This window comes from Dermacentor silvarum, chromosome 1, assembly GCF_013339745.2.
Source record: "Dermacentor silvarum isolate Dsil-2018 chromosome 1, BIME_Dsil_1.4, whole genome shotgun sequence".
Classification (NCBI taxonomy): Eukaryota; Metazoa; Arthropoda; class Arachnida; order Ixodida; family Ixodidae; genus Dermacentor; species Dermacentor silvarum.
Genome location: NC_051154.1, coordinates 388,868,604 through 388,890,651, shown reverse-complemented (window position 1 = coordinate 388,890,651; position 22,048 = coordinate 388,868,604). Strand labels below are relative to the sequence as shown.

General features: G+C 44.3%; 1 protein-coding gene across 1 annotated transcript; it reads left to right on the top strand.

Moving 5' to 3' along the window:
* Positions 1-1,003: 1,003 nt before the first annotated feature.
* LOC119446234 (uncharacterized) lies at positions 1,004-17,922 on the top strand. Its single transcript, XM_037710611.2, has 5 exons — positions 1,004-1,173; positions 2,379-2,457; positions 4,566-4,747; positions 16,295-16,546; positions 17,606-17,922. The coding sequence occupies exons 1-5, from the start codon at positions 1,015-1,017 to the stop codon at positions 17,672-17,674; spliced, it is 741 nt and encodes a 246-aa protein (XP_037566539.2). The 5' UTR covers positions 1,004-1,014; the 3' UTR covers positions 17,675-17,922.
* Positions 17,923-22,048: the final 4,126 nt, after the last annotated feature.

The following is a 22,048-nucleotide window of genomic DNA, read 5'->3' as shown; positions in this document are numbered from 1 at the left end:
AATTATTTTGACAACTGCTCAAGGATCTGAGCGTGTGCAGGAACGCAGTGGTTAGTTGTAGTTTCGTCTTGTGGACTGTTTCCGTTCGTCGCGCTGGCAAAAACTGATGTCTATCAGGTTTCAAATCTCTAAAAGGGTCACTGCTACATGCTTGCTGGTTTATTGCTCACAGTAGTGTTGGCACATACAGACGATGTCGCCGTATGCGGACGATGGTGCCATGCCTTGTTTCTTTTCTAGGAGACTCGCGACAACTGATTGCCCCTCATTGGCAATGGAACAAAGAATTACTGCAATTTTCTGACTCGTTAGGTTTTTCTGGCAAGCACTCAAACATCTAGTTTTCTTGCGTGCGCTCACATACACGGCGCTATTAGGGTATGGACATGCACGCCGATAGCTCTTCTGCAAACGAACCTTTTGAAATACTTTCACATACTTTGCAACCAGATAGTGTGAGTGGTACGCAAGTGTGGCAAGTGTGGGGATTTGTATCAGGAAAGCTTAGCAATGGGTTCATGGTATTAATCATAAATTCTCTTCACTTTTTGTATTCTGATTCGTTCCATAAGTATGTATATATATATATATATATATATATATATATATATATATATATATACATACAGACACACACACACACGCACACACACACATATATATATATATATATATATATATATATATAAGTTCTTTTTATTGCACAGTTAACCATTTCAATTATTCTTCAAATCAATGTGTCCTGTTGCTGTGGGCATTTTGGAAGGTACATAACGTAAAAGTAATATTATAAACTGTCATTTTCTTAGAGATTGAGGTGTTCATGAGTAGAGCTGAATATAAGGCAGCTGTAGCTTTTATGTAATAAAATGTTCAGCACGATGGAGCAGTTTGGACTTTATAGATATATGTTGAACTATGCACTTTCGAGCCATCGTATCTGAGATTGGTAAGTCACTCATACTGGCCCTTTTTTCTTTCTTCTTCCTCTTTTTAGGCTGTTTCCGTGTGCTCATGAGGACAGAGCAGGTGCACAAAATTGCCTGCAATCACTACATCACAGAGTTCACAAAGTTGTCTCCAATGTCGACTTCATCCACCTCACTTACATGGCTCGCATTGGATTTCTCTGAAGGAGAGACTTCTCCAGAAACCTTTGCCGTCCGCTTCAAGGTACAGAATTGTGTGCTTACCGTATTCACAAGCCAACCTGGTAGTAATTGACTTTCCTCTTGCTTCAATTGCTTAGTGTATTTGGGAGACAAACCTTATACTTCAATTTTCACTTGTGACAGACCTAATTGTACTTCTATGTCATCGTCATGGCTGAGCAATGCTATGGCTGCCATATTGTTTACAACAATGTAGAGAGTTGCAAGGCCAAAATCCCTCTAATGTTTTCTGCGACATTTCTTTGCAACTATGACACTGCGCAACTGCACTATCAGTGTATGTTCCTATAGTTGTTCCCGAGATGCTGGTAAGCTGGCACCCAGTTAACGTCTTCTTGTCAAACTGGCCACTGACATATTTTGGAGCATGTCCTTGAGACTGCTAGCGAGAATGGTGCTTGCACAGCATTGTTTTATATCAGCACAAGAGATAGTGAAGCACTGCATTCTGCGGTTCACTCAACACTTGTATTGTGCGCTTGATAACATTACGTCGTTTGCTCAGTCACGAGACGCGTCTCCTTTTTTTAGTGGCTGACCACATGCGCTGGCCACACACCCTGTTTTAGAGGTAATCTGCCACGTGTGCAAAAAGTGGGCGTGCGGAGATGAAGTACCATCATGTGTGCTTTCTTTCCCCGCGTTTGTATTTGAGATTGCATAATTTCGAGTTTCCGATACGTGTTGAAGCGAGAGGCAAACGAAGCATTTGCTCCTCTTTGCCGGCACTCTTCGTGATAGTGTCCCACTGCGGACGGCACTATCAGCCAAATGGTGGAGTAGACGCGAAAGTGTGGCTGGCTTTGCTTCGTACTGCTTATGTGAAGATATCGTCGGTATGGCATGAATACATATATTTTGTCGCCGACTCTCAACTTACGAAAATTTATTTTTTTCTCATTCAATTTTTTTCTAATTGCCCAATAATCTAGCAAATTTTGCAGCCCCTTCTGCGTAATAAAAATATTTCGGTGACCACTCACCTGCATTAAAAAATCCAATTTCAGTATAACAGAATTTTGTTATAACGAACAAATTGCCGATTTTACCAACATTATATCACGGTGTAATTGAATGTGTTCAATGAAACCTCGATTGGAAAATGAACAATTTCATAAATTTTAATATTTCATGGCGAGAAATAAGACAGTTGATCTTTGCTTCCTCTTTCTTTATTCCTGTTCCCTCTGACTGCTGCCTTTGTAGAATGCAGAAGTTATGGACAAGTTTGCCAAAGTGTTTGAAGAGTGCAGGCTGGCTGTTGGGGAGAGGGGAAGCCAACCAGGTAAAAACTACTGTTCCTATACTTAATTTTTTCTATGAGCTTGCATTAAATTCAGGCTGTGAGTCCTGTCAGCAATGTGCTGTGAGTGGAGCTAAAGTTGCGTGATGCCTACATAGTAGTGAAGTGGCGTTTTTACCCTGTATGCACAGAGGTACAGGTATGGGATATTTCTTGACTGCCAGTGCCTGTATGAGTGTTGGAAAACAGTGGCAAGTTGTACTAAGGCAAAGAAATGTGTACACTGCAATTCTGACCTTGCGTTTCTTAACATATTGAAATTTCAATCGTTTTTAAGAGAGTGTGCTTCATGCTGAGCTTGGATTCCTTCCGCTTTTGTATGCATTTCAAGCAGCTCATTGTTTCAGCTGTTGAGTAGCATTTTGTGTTGCGTTTTTAACACTCCTTTCACTAGTGCAGTTTAATGCCGTTTTGGTGGTTTTCGTTGGCGCACGTAGTATGAAAACAGTCTGCAACACTCCTGCCCTTGTTAGAAAAGCAGTGCCGGTGTTTTCAACCATTATTGCATCAATGATCCCTGCACTGTGGCCAGGAAAGAATGTACATGTCCCTTCACTCTCTGAATGGTTTTGTTCATCTTCTTCGCTTTGTTATTACAATTTTGACCTCATTAAATTGAGTTGTTGCTTATAAATTTTACCAACTTAGGAATGTCTACAGCGTCAGGAGAAGGGAATGAAGACACTGTTATCATCCCAACATTGGGGAGCAGTGCAAAACTGCTTAGTAGTCGTTTTCTTGTTGCTATTCGTTCATAACGTGGGCCGTATAGAGTTTTGTTGGCGCAGCACCATGGGGAAGTATTCTGCCAATATTTGGGCTGTGACAGTGTTTGTGGGCACATGAAGGCAAGCAACACTGCAGATAATTGTGTGTTGACGTTCCAACATACATAAGCCTCTGAGTGTCAGTCTTTGTAGCAACAAAATATTGTGGCGATCTTGTTTTCAGTATGTCCAGTTTCCTGAAAATGGTAATCGATACGACATGAGAACCTTGTAGTCGACAATGCATCATGTCTAAATTACTTACATTTTAGGAATTATCATGCATTAACAGTATCACTAACAGATTTTATGAAAACATAAAGTGCCAACCGTAAAAACATAGTCGCCAACCGATAATTTGGATTCGACGAGGACTGCGAAAAGGTCTGAATAATCAGGAGTCCGAAATACCGGATTCGCCAGAAAATAAGTGACGTTATCCCACAAGTGGCAAAAAAAAGCTGTGCTGTATTATAGCTAAGTTACTTTTGGGTATACGTTCAATTTCGCCTTACTAGCACGAGATCCATCGGCGTCCACGAGCGATAGCATTTTTGGCACAGTGCCAAGCACACCATGTTATCAGATAGTATGCAGCCCATTGATGTGTCTTGCGCTAGTCGCGCGAAATATCGCCAAAGTGATTGTTCGAGAATACAGCCCAATTTTGTCAATGCAATGCTAGGCGCACATACACTTGCCTGTGTGACAGTCTGTGCTCAAGATTTTCTAGCGAAGCATGCTTCTTATGCTATTTCTTCTGACGTTTTTCGCACTAAGTCAGAGGTCAGAGCGACACTCTGCCTTCGTTATCAACGGGATCAGACAGCCACGAACGGTGCATAAGAGCAGAATGAAACTGTGACTATAAATCGCATAAACAGCAAATGCAGCCTTTACAAGTTAATGGCTTGGCTTTCCCTGTGGTTTGGGCAGGGTCTGTGACTACTAGATCGATCAGACTTCTCTAGTTCGGTTTCGAGTGCTGGAAGCATGGTCGATTACGTTGCCAGCGACACATCAGAACAAAAATACCACTATTTCTGCTCGAATCGGTTGCCAAATTAGCACACAGCTGCACAGTCAGTCAGAATTAGCACATGGCGAGCTGTGAGGTGTCTTAAATTTCGGTCCTCCTTATACATTTACTAGGTACCATTGAGCTGTCGGAATAATCAAGCACGCTCGCGCATCGGTGTCCTATTTATTGGTTGGCGACTGTAGAATGAATTTTGCTCGACATTATCTGAAAGTGACCATATCAATGGAAGCAACTATTTGAATGAACTACGGCACTGTACCATGTTGTGATTGTGTGCACAGCTGGCTCTGAAAGGAACGGTGACCTGGAGCGAGAGCAAGTTGAAGACATGATAAGGAAGAAGGAAGAGGATGTAGTTGAAGACGATGAGGATGATGACGAAGATGATGAGCATGGGGAAGATATTATGTTTGAAAGGAGGGTCACACTGTCTGTACAGAGACCAGGTACAAGCGCCTATGAGGTAAGTTCCCTTGCCTCCAGGGCACAATTACTCTTGTAAAATTGAAGGACTGTTACTTGAAGTTGTTATGGTTCAGACAGCATATTTGAATTCGTCCTTTAGCAGACTAGCGAGAAATTCCTACTTGCAACGCATCAGTGCACATTTGTCTTGGAAGGAAAGCTTACATGTGAGCACAGTCTGAAGATTTAACGCATTAAAGAAACTGGGACTCGCTTTTATGGCGACTTGCCAGTCAGTCACGGCGTCATCTGTTAACATTGAGTTCCTGCTAATCGCTACCACATTCAGCAAACTTTTTTTTTACTTTCATGCGTATTTCGTGAAGATGTAGCTCCTAGAATACAATACACATACTGTGAAAACTTAATCTAACGAAACCTGATTTTACGAAATTCCTGATTTAACGAAGAAATTTCCTTTCCCAGACGGGTACCCTTACGGTTCAATGCTGTGATCAAATCTAATTAATGAAACTAATGCATATTGGCAGCCTTTCATAGCTTCACGTGACCATCTGCCTGGCCTGCATCGCACAAGGAATTCGGGCCACCCTCGTGAACTTTTCACATGCGTTGGCTAGCGGCAAATACAATGCTGCAGTAGCTTTTGGGTGTCGCTACGTTACAATTTTGGATTTCGAAGGACCGAAAAATCTCTTTCTCGATTTCGCAAACTTCCCAGTTTAACAAAATAATTTGAGCGTGGTCATCGCTTCGTTAAATCGAGTTTCAACTGCACATGCATTGCTGCGTAGTAGGAATACCCAATTCTTTCTGAAGGCCCAAGGTGCAATTTACCTGATGAGTGTCTTGAATATGTGGATCAGGGGTGCTATGCAGGATGTGCCGAGTTTCTCATTCGCACGAGTTTTGCCCGAGTTTGCTCGATGGCAGTCAGTGAACGGAGATAGCAAGGAAAGCGCAAGAACAACGGGCTAAAAAAAATGTCGAGATAAAGCCGCGTATGACAACATGAGCGCACCCTGCGCGGCGTTTCAAGCACAAAAGACTGCGCAACGAAACGCGCCAGCGCCGCGTATTGTTATCAACGTATTATCACAATTTAGCAATACCGTGACTGTCCCACTGTCTATCTGCACACTTGCCGTGAGCCGCTTGCCACGCCTTTCTCGGGCGCGTCAAGGGCGTGCCTCCTCTTTCGGGCATTATCTTTCTATCCTCCGTCGAATGCGAACAGGGCACATGCTGTGCATTCTTGCATCTACACTTTCCTTCAATCGAATACTTTAAAATACAACAAATAATATAACGAACAATTTATTTCTTAAAGTATCGGTTTTTCGTTTTGAATGTTATAAATTTCTGATGGCAAACGGAGATCGAACGAATTATTAGATTGTGCACTTTTTTGCCGTGAGTGGCGACAGTGAGGCGACAGCTTACAAGCGGATACATTCTAGAGGGTCGCACACACGAGGGAGTTCATACGGTGACAAGTCGCCAGGGGCGTTGCAGTGCTATTGTCGATAAAACGATAAAATCGATGCGATAATGACGCATAAAGTCAGTCATGACAATGATCTGACTATTCCCCGTCTATTAGGGGAAGGGCAGCGCATCGCCGCGGCATGGCTGTTCACCGCAGGCCCTTCACTGAAGCTATTAAGGCCGCCGCTTTACCAACGAAAAACGAGACTAGCCATAGAGAGGGGAGCAACGGCTGTCGCTGCAAAATGGCTGTACGGTACCATGTTTATTTCTGTGCGCGAAGCCTCCGTGATGCATTGTGAAGAGCGAGCTGCCCAGCGTCACAATTAATTGCTTTTCATTGCTTGCCCAGTCAAGGTGCCTCTGTGCGCATATACGCAGTATTTTGAGTGTGTTGTGCACACCAAAGTGCTTGCCTATTCTTTGTGCTGGAGCTAACAGCGATCGCAGATGGATATCGTAACGACACCGCAACAATCGCGTTTGGCATGTGAGGGCTCTAGTGTGCAGTTATGAAATGAGACTTCGAATGCAGGAAAGTGTTGCAACTGTTTAGTGTGCAGTGCTTGTGATGAAGAAATGTCAGCGTAATGGGTCTAGAAAAGCGGGCGATGCCCGACGCTGACCGTGTTAGCGACACGACCGCTCCGATACATGACGGTACAGATGACAGATCAGTCATCTCAAATGACAGCTGCGATACGTTGTCGTTGGAAAACACTACGCACTCCTCAGCATCATTGTTCACCACGGCGCATCGACACCTTGCAAGTAGCTACAGTGACGTGCCGATAATTATTTGCTGTGTGCTACGTCGCCACAGTGCAGGCAATGAAGCCATGTTGTGGGGCCATCACAGCCCGAGAAGATATACGCGTATGTATAAGCCAGCGATAGTGGGCGCTCAGTACATCACCGATGACAGTGTGTTGTGCGTGTTTTATCTCGGCGGTCAAGACATGTCAAGATTGTTGATGCCTCTCTGCTCAGCACCGGGTCACTGTTGCCGAACAATAAGTTGGGCTTGGCTCGACTGTGGCGGGTGCGCGCACAAGAGTTACATGCTTCGCGTGGGGCGTGACCTATGATTTTGATTGACAGGCGAACTCATGCCAAACTCGTACATCGCGAAACCCTCCCCGAGTTGAACTCGGGAACATGGCAGTGGCAGCAGCAGCAGCCTGTGTCATCGTATCCAGCGACAGAAAGCGTCAATAGACCGTCTGGACCCGTTCACCTACATAACGGACGTAGAGTTTCAACGTCATTTTCGCCTTTCCAATACGTCAGTGCGCTGGCTGTGTAGCGACTTCGGCGAAAGCTCTCGTCTGCGGAGACAGCGTGGTGGGCAAATTATGCTTTCGGAGCACAGATTGGTGTGACTAGGCTGCAGAGGAAGAGTTCGTGCGATCGCTTCGGCTCTCTCCGGCTTCGAGCGCCGTGCGTCCACCGTGTCCCAGCGCCAGGCCAGGTCCGGCGGCATCATTGGAGTACTGGGGCACCTGCAAGCACCTAGGGTTCCAACCGGACTAGCCAAGCTGTGGTTGGTTGGTCCCATTGTAGTGGTCACATTGTACAGGAATACTCAGAATGGGCGCCAGGCTGCCTTCCGGTGCAAAAGGTGCCGAAAGCAGTCTTTGCAGTTACACGGTACCGCTGCACTATACGGGCAGAGAGGCGAAGGAAGTTACTTCGCCAACACGGACCGCCTCGGCCGTCCGAACGTCCACCTCTTTAGGCGGCAAGTGATTTGGCTTACGTACTACGTGAGCAATAGCGTAGATGTGTGGCTGTTGAAGGAGATGGCCAGCTACTTGTTCCCTTTATCGAAGCATGCCATCGCCGAATGGAAGAACTACGACCATGAGGTCATGATGGACGAGCTGCTGGCGCGACCTCCACTCGGGGGCCCCGGGAAGATAGTGCAATTTCACGAGTGCCGTCTTCGCGGCAAGCGAAAGTACAACCGAGGCCTCCTGATGAAGGGCGACAACGTTCCACCAAGTCGCCAAAATTACGGCGATGTTAAACGATCGTGCACCATGGGTCTTCGGCATGGTCTGCGCTACCACAGGAGTGCTGCGACTTTTCAAGGTCCACCGACGAGACGAAGCCATTATTGCAGCCAATGTTCAAGCAGGGGCCTTTATTTGTAGTAACGTATGAGTCCCATAGAACTGTATTCCAAATTTAGTGGATGCTAACGAGGCGAGCCTCAATCTGCACTGGGAGACAGTCAACCACAGCGTGAAGTTTGTGGGCCTCATCACGAGCGTTCAAACGCAAAAAAATAGAAATTTATTGTCAAAAAGTGAATCGCCACCTCGTCAGCGGTGGTGACAGGGTAACTGCACCGCTGCTGGAGTCATTCCTGGCATAGATGTCGTGGTAATCAATTAACCGCCACGTACGCTGCGAAGATCATTTCTTGCGTTTCTTAGAAGCCACGGATCGCTCGGGCAACCCAGTACAAAGACTCTTTCCTGCGGTTGTTCAAAACCATCGCTCGGTGCTAGCCCGTCTGAAGGTGCATCACAAAGTAAAAAAAAATAAAGCGTAGTTTTCTGACCCTTGTATGAGTGCTTCCCGGCATTCGTGAGTGCTTACACGGTAAGCCCGTGGCAAACCACTACTGCGCTAGCAGACGCTCATTCGTTTCGCAGCCTTACTTTAGCGCGAGCAACGAGAGATCTGTTAAAAGCCCAATGTGAAAACCAGGCGCACACCAATCTGTGCTCAGAAATGGGAGCGAAAGCAGGTAGCGAGCCGCAGCAATTCAATCCAGAGGAAAGAGAAGGAGCAACGAGCGATCTCTTAAAAGCCTAGTGCGAAAACCAGCGCACACCGATCTGTGCTCAGAAATTCTAGCGCAAGCACGTAGCGAGCCGCGCCAATCGAATCCAGAGGAAGAAAGAGGAGGGCGAGCGTCCCCTCGTGGTATAACGCGAAACGTATTAAACGGCAAATTAGTCTAATACACGTTCAGTGCACATCTTGTAAATTTTAAAATGCTTATAACCCACATTAATGTGACTAATATTATCATACTAAATACACTTATTTGATCACATGCTTGTGCCTATAATGCACTCGGTGGAACGACAGACAAGTGAAAGAAGGTGCGACCATGCACCGACCGTATGATCACGTGAGCCCCAGTTTGTCGACCGCCCATATGGCAACGCCCAAGAGATGATAGCCACCTAGAGTGAATCTAGATAAACCAATGAAACTTGAGGCTTGCCGACGGACAAACTTTGTCTTGTTATCATTAGTTCTTTAATCTGGGGCGTCGCCAGAGCTCGTGAAGATCCCGAGTTTCGCCAAACTCAGCGCATCCTGCATAGCACCCCAGTGCGCTAGTTCGTACTTTAAAACGTTTTTATTTGCAATCATTATATCATTGCAGTTGTATGTCCAAGATCTTAAGTTCCTAACAAATGCAGTTACCATATTTCCTCAATTTACACAAGTTCTTTTATTGATTTTTGTTGCATGCACTCTACCCTCGTGTTACATTCGAATGACGGCAGAATTTGCAATATTAAAACAAATGTCCTAAATTCCGCGGTTTTAGCGTTACGCTTGCAACCTGTGCCTTTATGTCTAGATCCAATTCATAGGCAAGTTGACCGAAGTCTACACTTGTCGATTCCAACAAAAAGCACCATTTTCCGCTGTACTTGCGATTGGGGTTACGATTACGGTGCTGCACTATCCTTTGGTTTTTCGCGCTTCGACTCGGCTTATTCGTGACTTTAAGATGACGTAGCGCATTCGATATGACACCCCCTTCGAGAGACGGGCAATTTAGATGGCTGAGAAGGAGGGAAACTCCACCGTGGCTCGGTGGCTCGACATGAAGGATTCGCGCATCGCAGGACCAGCAGGAGGCCCACCTAAATTGTGTGGACCTCGTAGTGGGATGATACGGCCCCTACGATATGATTGTGCGGCCTCTTAATAAATACTTATTCTAGAACAAGCTCGAAGATGAGCTGGTCTCGCGCAATCACTTACAGAGATAGTTTTTCTTTCACCAGTCTCAGCTCGTCACGGCACCAAAAACACTTGTCGGGAACGCTTTTGGGGCCGAGTCACGCAAAATTTTGTGAAAAGGAAACTATCTCCAAAAGGGGTCGCCCAAGAATACCACGTAACAAAGGTTGTCTCCACCTCAGATGACGACGATAAATGAAGAGAACGTGTTTCCGAATTGTGATTTCTTGAATAAAGGTTCCAGTTCTTCCGTTATCTTGTGTTACATTCGCAGTTTTCTTTTTATTTCCTGTGACTGGCAAGTAGACGCTCGCGTTACAATCGCAGACCCGTTACATTCCAGTAAATACGGTAAATATCGCTAGTGCAAGCAAGTTATACGTGTAGCACAAACTACACAGGCCGTTTTTGGTTGTAGGGCAGTGCTCGTTTTCCACAGAAGCCACTTTTGTCTTGCCTTCTGTGCCATGAGCGAAAGTGGAAATGCTAACAGGACAGCCTATAAATCAGCTTGTCCATGATTGTGTGGAAATTCAGTGTTGCATCATTGCATCTCCAGTGGTTAAATATGCTGTGTTCCAAAGCTTTGTGTCACTTCCGCATCGTTGTGACTGCCTTGTGTGCAGCACAAGACGCATGCTTATTTGCGCATTTAATATTCTTTGTCAGTTACACCCGCTGCGGTAGCCCACTGGCTATGGAAATGCGCTGCTGAGCTCAACGTCGCGGGTTGCATTTCGGCCGCGGCAGCTGTATTTTGCGGGAGATGCAATGCAAATACTCTCATATACAGTACACGTTAAAAAACCCCAGGTGGACAAAATTCGGAACCCCTATTACAGCGTGCCTCATAATCAGACCATGACTTTGCCACGTAAGACGCCACAATGGGATTAATTTAATCGCCACTATTGCTGCTCTCCGTTAATATAATTTGAAGCTTTTGTTCCTGTATACGCTTTGGCAAGGAACAGAATAGCACGAAGGTTCACCCTATTGCGATTCTTTATGTGAGCCACTCCTTGGGCTTGCAGGAGCCAGGCTAAAAAGCTTCCAAAGGATCTTGCTTCAGCACTTTATTCTTGTTGCTGCTATTACAATGAGGCTTGATAGCATTTCTTTAGAATGACAGAGAGTAGAGCTAGTTCGTAGGGATTCATGTAAAAAAGGTTGGGCGTGCAGACATGGACACAAGAAGACAGAAACGGGCAACACAAACACCGACTATCATCTGAAAGGTTGCACAGTAGTGGAAATTTATCGTTCCTAATGTGCGAATCCCTTATTCATTCGCCGCTTAGGAAGCAGTGTTTGACTAGACGGGACTACATAAGACATGCTAGACAGATAATCAACTGCAGAAATGCTCTCTTTACTTGTCGGCGCAAGGGTGCCAACATTTTTATTGGTTATGCTTTCCCGTAGTGGTCTGCCTAATTTCTTTTGAACAGAACGCTTAACATTGTAACTACAGTCAACGTCCGATTTTTGAGACTCCCTAGGGGCCGCGAAAACGTCAGTGAAATCGCGCAGTCTGAAAAAATGAATGCACGCCTTTTATTGCACCCAAGGGCTCAAATCGCTACAGGCCCATCCGAAATAGCTCTAAAGGCCTGCCAATGAACATATTAGGCATATCAGTGCACGTACTGTGATAGGAGACTCTGGGTGCACGCGTGTGTAATTAAGGGAAACATACAGTCTCCTGTTACAATTGCCCGTTCCTACTCTTGGTATGCTTCACCGCAAAAAATTGCTGTATTAAGGCAAAGTTGACTTTCGGGAACCAGCACAATGTAATGCGCTGCGCTTTCTGAGCTTCGAAGCCGTTGGCGAGGATTACAAAAGCGGAGTCGGTGCCATTACCAACACCAGCGAATTTTCTCTATGAAAAGCACAGCACCGAACAGAAAGATGATTGGTAGCGAACGTCGAAGTAGCTAGGTCTAGCGTTGTGTCGGTGGTGGCTACGGTTGCAAGCGGATCTGTGTGCAACAGCGCCGGTTCGAGGTGGTGAGATAATGAAAATGGCCGTGCTGGTGGCTGCGATTAATGCCGTTTCGGACCTGCTATCGAGGCAAAAAGTTTATACAATCGGACGGCGAACGTTTCTTGCGTCCGAAATTTCAGGCGTTCTGATCTCTATGGGGTGGGGTACGGGGCGGCCCCTCGAAGGCGTCTGAATTATCCGGCTTGTACAAAAAATCAGCTGACTGTAAATGTAATAAGTATTCTAATCCAATGCACATGGAACTATGTGAAGCAAAGTGTTTAGATAGACACATGTACGCCTTTCCCTGACAGCAATGCATCCAACGAGGATTGTAATTTTATTGAGATAGCAATTATATGGACACTTCAACCGGATTTCTGCCGTCGCCGTCGCCGTGAGGTTCCGTATGGATTCCAAGGGCGCGAGCGAAAGCGCGCAGGGGACGCGCGCTATCATGGAGGGCGAACGGACGGCGGAAAGCAAACGCGACCGTCCCGCGAAAGGCCGTTGGGGTATGGGAGGGAGGGAGGCGGGGCGGCGCTGTACTCCGGCGCCAAAGGCGTATCTTGCCACTCAATCTCCCACGCGCAAGCAAGAAACGGGAAGAGGGGGGAGGGGGGGGCAGCTTCTCCTCTGCCAACAACTTCTCTGCCAGGCGGTCGTCCGCACCGTCTCTTATCTCCACACGGCTCTGACCTTTGTATGGGCTGTGCATTTGCCGCTCAGTTTCCGTTGAAGCGACAGGCCGCGCGCACTTGCGCTTGCTGCCAGCGTTTTGACAGTCGTTGGCTGCGGTCATTCAGTGTGATCTATTCATGTTTGCTTGTTCGCGCTGACACCACGATTGTTAATTCAGTTAGTAAGCCAATGTGTCCTAGTTTATGCAGCCGATAAAACTACTATCCCTACTCCGAATAGCGCTCTACTAATTTGCTATCGCAATCGATGCTTCGCCTTTCGGGCGAAACTGCGACATTTTTCTAAAATACTGCGAACACTAAGGCAACATTTTTGTGGCATAAGTGAATATGACGAACAGTAATTCATGTGTCGGTGCTCTCAGCACTACTCAAACCAGAATAGCAAATATATTGCATCTGTTCAGTTGGTTTCCCTGCTAACCTTTGGATTTCCACACGACAGCACTCGCCAAAAGGCGGCGCAAGCAGCGCGTGAAAAACAAACATGCAACTCTGGAAGTCTCGCTCTATAGGCAAGCCTATACAGCAACTCTATTAAAGCGAGTCGTTAGTGCTACCTGCTGGGCAGCACAGCAAGTGTTGCACGTTATTGCTGAGGAGGTCTTGGAGTTATTTTGCCCTCTCCTCTTTTAACGTGACAGCGTTAACTCTTTCCCTACCATAGAGAAAATAGGTATTTTTGTATGTTATGGCAGATGTTTTTTTTAAGGAACTACTGCACTCAATATTTCAGTTTTAAAGGGATGTACTGAACAGTTCAGATGGTAGCGTCTGTTCGTAACAGAGAAGTCAGGTGACGCAGAGCAGGTCACCTGGTTCCCTGGTTGCCCGAATGGCTGGTTTCCCGAACGGCTCACACCAGTGTTAAGCACTGGCGATCCGGCTGGCCTGCTGGTTGCACTCCAGGCATTGAGCAGACGATCTGGCTGGCTTTGTACCTGTGCTCTTCTGCATTACAATTGCCCCCGGTGCAAAAGCGATGCCATCCTGGTGACTTATGACGTGGAGACGAGCGGGTCATAGTAATGTTTCAGGCGGTGAACGTGGACAACATCCCATTCACGGCGGCGCTTGTCGGATGTCGGTGTAAGCGGCTCTATGACATAGTTGACCGGAGAGGTGCGTTCGACGATGCGGTTTACATAACACAATACATAAAGAGAAAGCAAAATTAACGCACTTTTCACGAATAAAAGCTTTATTGACGAGATTTCATAAAAAAGATATAAATTGTTAAAATCAAAATTGTATGTTGAACAACTAAGTTTGTAAAGACAAGCTTGAATCTACAAAGAAAAAAATGTTAATAAAATTCTGAGATCTACAAAACGTATTGCCGTCTATTAGGCACTATCTCCAAAAAAATCTGAATTTTTAATTGAACAGGTACTCCGCTACAAAAATTTAACTGCAATCACTACAGTGGGGTGTGCCAGGCTGCGGCCGCCGATGTTCCGGGCTGGTTTGCGTCGTCGTGGCTTTCAGACTAAAGTCCGACGAAAATTCAGCGTCCTCTGACTCGCTGCTATTCGATGTATCGATGATATCAACCGCAGCGGCAGCGGAATCACAATATCTACGATCTCCTGAAGCGCGCGTGCCGTTTTTGGAGCGGAACATATTTGCTTTCTGCTATGACGATCAAGAAATTTCGGAGCGTGTTCAAAAATCGCCGCCAGGCGGGAAAAAAGCGAACTGCTTATAAAAGAAAAATATAGTTTCTCCTCTTTTACGTCCGATGGCGCAGTGTGTCCGTGAGCGGCGCGGAAGGTCTCGAACGTTTCAAACCATCGATAGCGGGCGGCCATTTTTTTCGTACTCCTTTGACCATCGCGAAACTTCGGAGCGCGTTTAAAAATCACCGCCTCCCGGGAAAAAAGCGAAGTGCTTGGAAAACTAAAATATGGTTCTCCTCGTTCACGTCCGATAGTGCAGTATGTCCATGAGCGGCGCGGAAGGTCTCGAAAGCGGCGTTTCAAACCATCGATAGACTGCTAGGGATGCCCAATAGGCGCGGTACGGAAAGAGTTAAGAGCCTGTGACCGGAAAATGCAGCGTCGGTGTTGGCGTAAGCGCCAGCATCCGTCGCGGAGATAATCATCCTGAACCACCCCAACCGCGCAGGCCCTCCCCGCGGCGCAAGGTGTTAGTGCACAAAAATTTCATTTCTCGCAGTAAAATTCTTCAGAGAAATGGTAAAGTACGACTTAACCACAAACCACAGTCATGGTGGCGTCGGATTTTAATTTGCATGCACGAGTTAACATAATTCTGGTACGAGGAAACTGAAACACAAACCCCTTTTCAGCATTTCTACCATATCAACAGCGGCGCGCTCGGGTAGGTTACTTGCTAAAATCCTATCCAGATGGCGCTCGCATGCTCGGCAGGTCAAATTGGGACTTAGCCTGCCTACTGTGTCTTGGACACGCGCGCGTGTCGGGGCAATAGCAAGCAATTATTAAAATAATAAGAAAGTCCTAGGGCCTTCACATTTTAATGTAGGACGACTTATATAGGCCCTAGAAAAACGTCTTCCCAGCAATGCATTTCTGTTTAAAGGTGAAGCTGGCTTTCCCACGTTCTGTGTTGCAGTGAAGCTTACTCATAAAGAAAAATGCGATGCGAACAACGCCCAATAATGCTATCGCGTTCCACTCTTAAAGGTGAAGCTTAAGCGTCCTCCAATTTTTTGTGCCATCAGAATGCTATCAATAATTGCATAGAATGCAAAAGTTATGTATTCTATGATTTATGTGTGCATTGTTTCTGCGTATACGTTCCCCTGCATTGAAGAATTATCATGCCATATAGTGTGCAGAGGGCGTCTATGCTTCGGCATGAGTGTGATGTGAGATATACTTGTACAATTATGTGCACTGGCCTCAAATTATGCCTTTAGGTAATTTCACATTGCTTGTTTCTGTCTTAGTGCAGTTAAATTTTAAGTATGGCATTTATCATGATAAAGTTTTGAATGGCGTTATTTCGCAAAAGGGTGGAAATTCATATGCATAGGTAAATGATCTCCAAAGTTCATAGTGCAGCAATAACTCTGCTTTGTGTTGTGCTTTATTTTTTTGTCATTGTCTCCATCCTGTGCAACCAACTTAGACAAACCTTCAGGTTGTCTAATAAGGAACATGTTTGGTACGAGTCCTAAATGGAAACATTGAAACATTGAATTGAAACATAATGGGACCATTGTAGCTTGCAGACAGTTGTGATGTGGCAATGAATTGGCGCAGCACACAGACAAAAACGTCAGAGAAACAAACATGGGACCATTGTTTGTTTCTTTCTTTTGTGCCTTTCTTTTTTGTGCTGTGCCCTATATGTTGATATGTATTACCAGCCTGAACATGTTTCCCTATGTACCTTGCCTTTTTCTATGTGTGCACAGTCCCTTGGGATGGGCAACCTGAGGATGGTGTATGATAATTCGTGCTTTGGTGCACGTATCCGGGTCATCGCTGATGATGGGTCACTGCTGTGCGACACCATTGTGGCAGTGCAGACGTGTCTGCGCACAGAGCGCCTCCATGCCTACTGGTCCGCTGTGGATATGTCGATTGACCCCATTCTTCGACGCCACTTCCAGGCCGCCTTCAGCTCGCCTCAGGCTATTGCAGAATTCAGCCGAATCTTTGCTGAGGTAGGTTTGCTGCGAGTTCAAGGTCAATTGGTGGAACTGTGTGATCTCAAGATTGGCAACACTGTTCCCTCTCATGTACTGCTTTCCATTTTAGAAATTGCTCCTTCTCTCATTGATTTTCTTCACTCCCACGCACACATACATTGTAATGCTACTAAGAGAAGGCAAATTGAGCTTTAGTGTTGCACATTTCAGAAAACTTTTTTTCAGAATGATGTTAACGTTATTACAATCGTGACCGCAAAACTAGAAGCGAAGCCTGGTATCAACTTACAGCCAAAGGAACAGCAAGTGGTACAAAAATTACCCCGTAACGCCCAATATATCATATATGCTATGCTGAGTTTGATGCCCGAAAATGCTTATTTAAGCATTGAAAACTATTGGCCAAAGCCCATAGTTGTATTTTTGGTATGTTGGATTGAAGTTTCAGCCGTGAATAGTTTAATGAACAGCTACTAATTCATGGGTACTATAATTTAGTTATAACTGCAACATTTCATCCCCCCTCCATCCCTATGTATGTACTCCCAATACCAGAAATAATGTCAACAATTTGTTCGAATCCCGCGTGATATGGAACCTTGTGTGAACAGTTTAGGGTTAATCTTTAGTGTAAGTTTCAGCCAGTGAAAAGTAGAGCTCCAAACATCCTTGCTTCATTTACTGGTGTCAATTTCATAATCTACATACAGGCACTGTTCTGCCTTTTGGATCAAAAGTTTCCTACTTTTGAATTCTCTGTCTACAGTCAAACGCGTTGTCAATTAAGAATGCGAAGCAGCGTACTGCTTGACCTATTCGTCATCCTCATGAACATGTAGAGAAGAACAGAGGATTGCAATATATGGAGCGTATCACCATTCCCTTACTTGCACAAAGTGACCAGCGCCTGTTTTGGTGATAACTAGTGCGTGATGCCACCAAGAAGTGCTTATTGTATGCACAATATTGATTATAGTGGAATGTGAGAATTGTGTTTCTAGAGGTATCCAATTTCCACTTTGTATTTCGATGTTCAGAAACAGCTATTTCATAAAATATTGCTTTCTGTTTCAGGCCAAGGACCTGGCTGTGAACAGCTCAATTGTCGAATCCATTGATGAGCCACCCAGTCCTCCAAAATGAGTGAGGATTACAAAAACCAATGCTGCTATTCTTTTTTAATTCTAATTTATGTTTCTGACAGACCTCTTGGTTAGGCATTTTAATGGTGGTGTAATATGTAAGCTGGGACATTTTGATAGCAGTGAATGCACAGTCCACACGGCAGCAACAACCAGCACTTTAGGGCAATTATTTCAAACAAATTGTTTCACGTCCAACTTTTAAAGATGTAAGTGTAAATAAAGGACATGTGAGCAGGCTCATTGTACTGCATATGGCAAAGTAAAACCCGCTTGTGAGCCACAGTACATTGTGCTTGTGTTATTTTGAATGTATGAGTGCAGACTTGTGCATTGAGGCAAATCAAACCTATTAAAATTCACATGCAGATCTCTCCTGTGGAAAAAATATGAATGATGCACCTGGTGCGAGTAGCTCACCGGCTATGGCGTCTGCTGCTGAGCGCAAGGACGTACGTTTAATTACTAGTTTTTAAGTATACAATAAAGAACCCAATATAGTCCAAATTACTATATTTATTTGATTATAGGGCGAGGGTGCAATTGGGGAGACCCAAGAAAAAGAACTTGGAGAATGCACACCAATATAAGGCGATACAGAGTAGCCGACGGTTATTGAGACTTGCCGGGGATCGCCTGAAGTACTAAATTATTAACACAGCCAAAATGCAAAATGGTGGCCATGAAATAGGCGGTGGGGGCAAGGGAGCTTCAACACGCGGTAAAAAAAGGCGGTGGTCTTACGTTAATGGTTCAAGACAGATTTGAAAGCGAACTGCTCTCGAATTATTCTCGAATTACAGATGATTACAAAATTCTTACGGTAAAGTGCATATATGGTATTTTATCAGTTATGTATCGCCCACCTGGAGGGACGCTACCTTCATTTTTATCTTTTTTAGACGAATTTCTTGCTTGGATTAACGACAATAATTACAAACTAATTTTGGGAGGTGATCTTAACATTGATTTCTTGAGCAACTCAGCGCCACAGGCTCAACTTACGGAAATGCTCGTAGTAAATGCGTTGGTAAACGTGATAAAACAACCGACACGTATACAGTAAAGTACGTCAACATGTATTGATGCTTTTGTAACAAACTGTCAAAATCAGACAATTGACTCAGGAGTTCTCGGATCACATATTAGTGACCATTTGCCCATATACATAATACAAAGCTTTAACAAACCAAACTCAAAAAACAATCATGAAAGGTCTGTCACATACCGTAACGTAAACCAGGAGACGCTGCAGCGTTTTCGTTCAATTTTATTAGCTACAGACTGGCGCTCCATCTATAGCAGTGATAACGCAACTCGCGCGTATGAACTACTAATAGACAAAATTAAAACAGCCTTCACCGTAAGTTTTCCTTACATCAAAAAGACCCGTCCCCGTAAGGCAAGAAAGCCGTGGCTTACTTCGGAATGCTTGAAGGCTGTCATCAATAAAAATGCACTGTTTCAAAGGTTCCTTAGGTCAAAAAGCGCCTCCGATTTACAAGCGTTTAAGAAACATAGGAATAAAACAAATAACCTTTTGCGCAGACAAAAAGAGCGATACTTTTATAACTTGTTTAATCACGAAGTATCTAGAAAACCGGAACTTGTCTGGAAAAGGCTGAATTCTTTGTTAGAAGGTTATTCTAAAGAAAACACTGGCCCCACTGAGATTAAATTAAATAACGATACATTCACTGGCCGTAAGCTAGCTGACCTTTTTAACAATTTTTTTGCCTCTGTCGCAAGCAGTGTGCATAATACTTCCTGCATGGAATATATGCCTTCGAGAACACGTGAATCTGCGTATTTGTTTCCCGTCTCCCAGCCAGAAGTTGTAGCAATGTTCTTATCCCTCAAAAATAGCTACTGCCCCGACCCTGATGATCTACAAATTCGACCGGTCAAGTACGTACTTGACATCATTGCGCCAGCCCTAACACATGTGATCAATCTAATCTTTTCTTCTGGCGATTTCCCGAGACAGCTACAAGTTGCTAAAGTTACCGTTATATTCAAAGGCGGTGACAAAAATAATGTATCAACCTACAGGCCTATTTCCATACTGCCCATTTTTTCCAAAGCTATTGAAAAGTTAATACACATAAGAATGAATAGTTTTTTGAGTCGCCATAACATCATAACGCCGTTTCAATTCGGCTTTAGTAAAAAACGTTCCACAGAATCCGCGTTACTTCTTCAAAAAGAAATCATACTAGGTGGTTTTGAGCGTCAACTTTACATAGTTGGAATATTTATCGATTATTCAAAAGCCTTTGACCGGATTAATCATACCACACTTTTAAAAAAGCTACAGCATTACGGATTCCGTGGGGCATTTTTTACACTTGTGCAAAGCTACTTGAGTGATCGCAAGCAGCAGGTACAACTTAATAACTATAAATCAAGCTTTCGGTCCCTAAACAGCGGAGTACCGCAGGGAAGCATCCTAGGGCCTCTACTTTTTAATGTATATATTAACGACGTAGTAAGAATAGATGAAAATACCCAATTTATAGTTTATGCTGACGATACTAGTTTTTTTTTTTTAGGATCAGATTTATCGGAAATTCAAACCAGAGCAAATAACGTACTCGCGAAACTGCATACCTGGAGTTTGAACAACTCGCTAACTATAAATACGTCAAAAACAAAAGCGGTTTTATTTAGAGCTAAAAGCAAGAAAGTCAACTTTGATTTAGCGCTTTTTCTTGGTCCATCAAAAATTGAGGTGGTTCCTGCTGTGAAATGTCTTGGTGTACTCTTTAATGAAAACATGTCCTGGGATTTGCAGTCTGATTCTGTTTGTTCCGGTCTTTCTCGCACGGTTGGTATATTATCGCGCACACGTTTTCTTTTGCCTGAGAAAGTAAAACTGTTATTGTATAACTCACTTTTCCTTTCAAAACTGTGCTATTGCTACCTAGTCTGGGGAACCACCACAATTTCCAACATTCTGAGGATTTCTAGATTACAAAAAAGGGCTGTCCGTTTGATTGTCAATGCTCCGTATAACGCGCACACAAGGCCCCTCTGTAAAAATCTAAACGTAATACCTGTTGACGACTTGTACGAATCTTTACTAATAAAACGCTACAAACAAGGCATTAAAACAAACAATCTGTGCTTGAAAGAACTTGCTAATTTGACTGAAAGATTGCATGTTTATGACACGCGCGGAATCACTTTTTGGTTTACGCCACGGACCCGTACTAATTATGGCCGACAAATGATCGCATATACATTGCCTGCTCTTTTAAACAACCAGCATTGTTTTCTGTAATGCAGCTGCTATCAAGTTTTGATTTTGTACTGGAAAGTTTCTCCAAGTTTTCATAAATTTTGGTGTCGTGCAGAAAAGTATATATTTGCTTTTCAATGTTAATTTCAACACTGTTAGTTTTATTTTCCGATGTATAGTTTTGGCATTGTAAGTTTTGCCATTGTGCCATTGTAAGCTAGGAACGTTTTTGTTGTTCTTGCCCCTGTCAAAGTGCAATTATCGGGTACAGACCCCGTCAAGCCTTTTTTGGCTTTTAGTCTGTGCCCCCAGCATTTTTGTACATGTTATAATGTACCATAATGCCGAAATAAAATGAAATGAAATGAACTGAAACACGCGAAGTGCAGGTTACATAAGAATTTTGCCTTTAGCTTTAGCTTCACAGCAGCGCGCCTTTCATTTTATAGTGTGGCTTCACGACAACGAGGCGCGTGCTGCCGTGAAGCCACACTGAAAGGCAAAATTCACGTAAAGGTGGGGGGTGACATAAAGGATAAAAATTCTGGCAAAAAACCTCGCCTTATAATAAAATAAACACGTTATTTTGAAGCCTTCCAACACAGCACCCATGGTAACTGTCTCTGCAGTTTCGGCATGTTAAAGGAGTACTGACCCAAATATATTGTGTCCTAATTTTTTGCTCCACGATTATAGCGCAAAGCCTCAATTCCTCAAGAGTGCCAAGAAAAATTACAGCACCTTTAAAGCGGCCCTGAAGCAGTTTTTTTAACTATTCATAGAAGTTTTTTCAACTAATCATAGAATGGCTTCACTATAAAGGATGTCTCGCGAACCTCATGCTGCAAACATTTTTCGAATCCTTCAACTTTAAGTGCAGTTATCACACCAATAATACCCTACTTTCTCTCTTTTCGTCTCCGCTAGCACTCTGGAATCCAAGAGGGCAAAGCTCTGGCCAAAAGTTGAGTGACGTGGCAGTGAAAGTCAAGGCACCCCATGGCAGTGGTGGTAGACTACGCTACGCAGCATGCCGCTGCCATCTCAGAGGCCACGTGCAGTGGAAGAATAAAATTATTTTTCTGCCCTTCATATCACACATGTATTTTTCGTTTAACTCAAAATTAGCAATTA

What these genes read in the sequence shown, in the direction of transcription:
- LOC119446234 (XM_037710611.2), top strand. Translation starts at nt 1,015, where the DNA reads ATGAGGACAGAGCAGGTGCACAAAATTGCCTGCAATCACTACATCACA. An exon ending in CCTTTGCCGTCCGCTTCAAG is followed by an intron (nt 1,174 to 2,378) that starts GTACAGAATTGT and finishes CTGCCTTTGTAG; the next exon opens with AATGCAGAAGTTATGGACAA. An exon ending in CAGGTACAAGCGCCTATGAG is followed by an intron (nt 4,748 to 16,294) that starts GTAAGTTCCCTT and finishes ATGTGTGCACAG; the next exon opens with TCCCTTGGGATGGGCAACCT.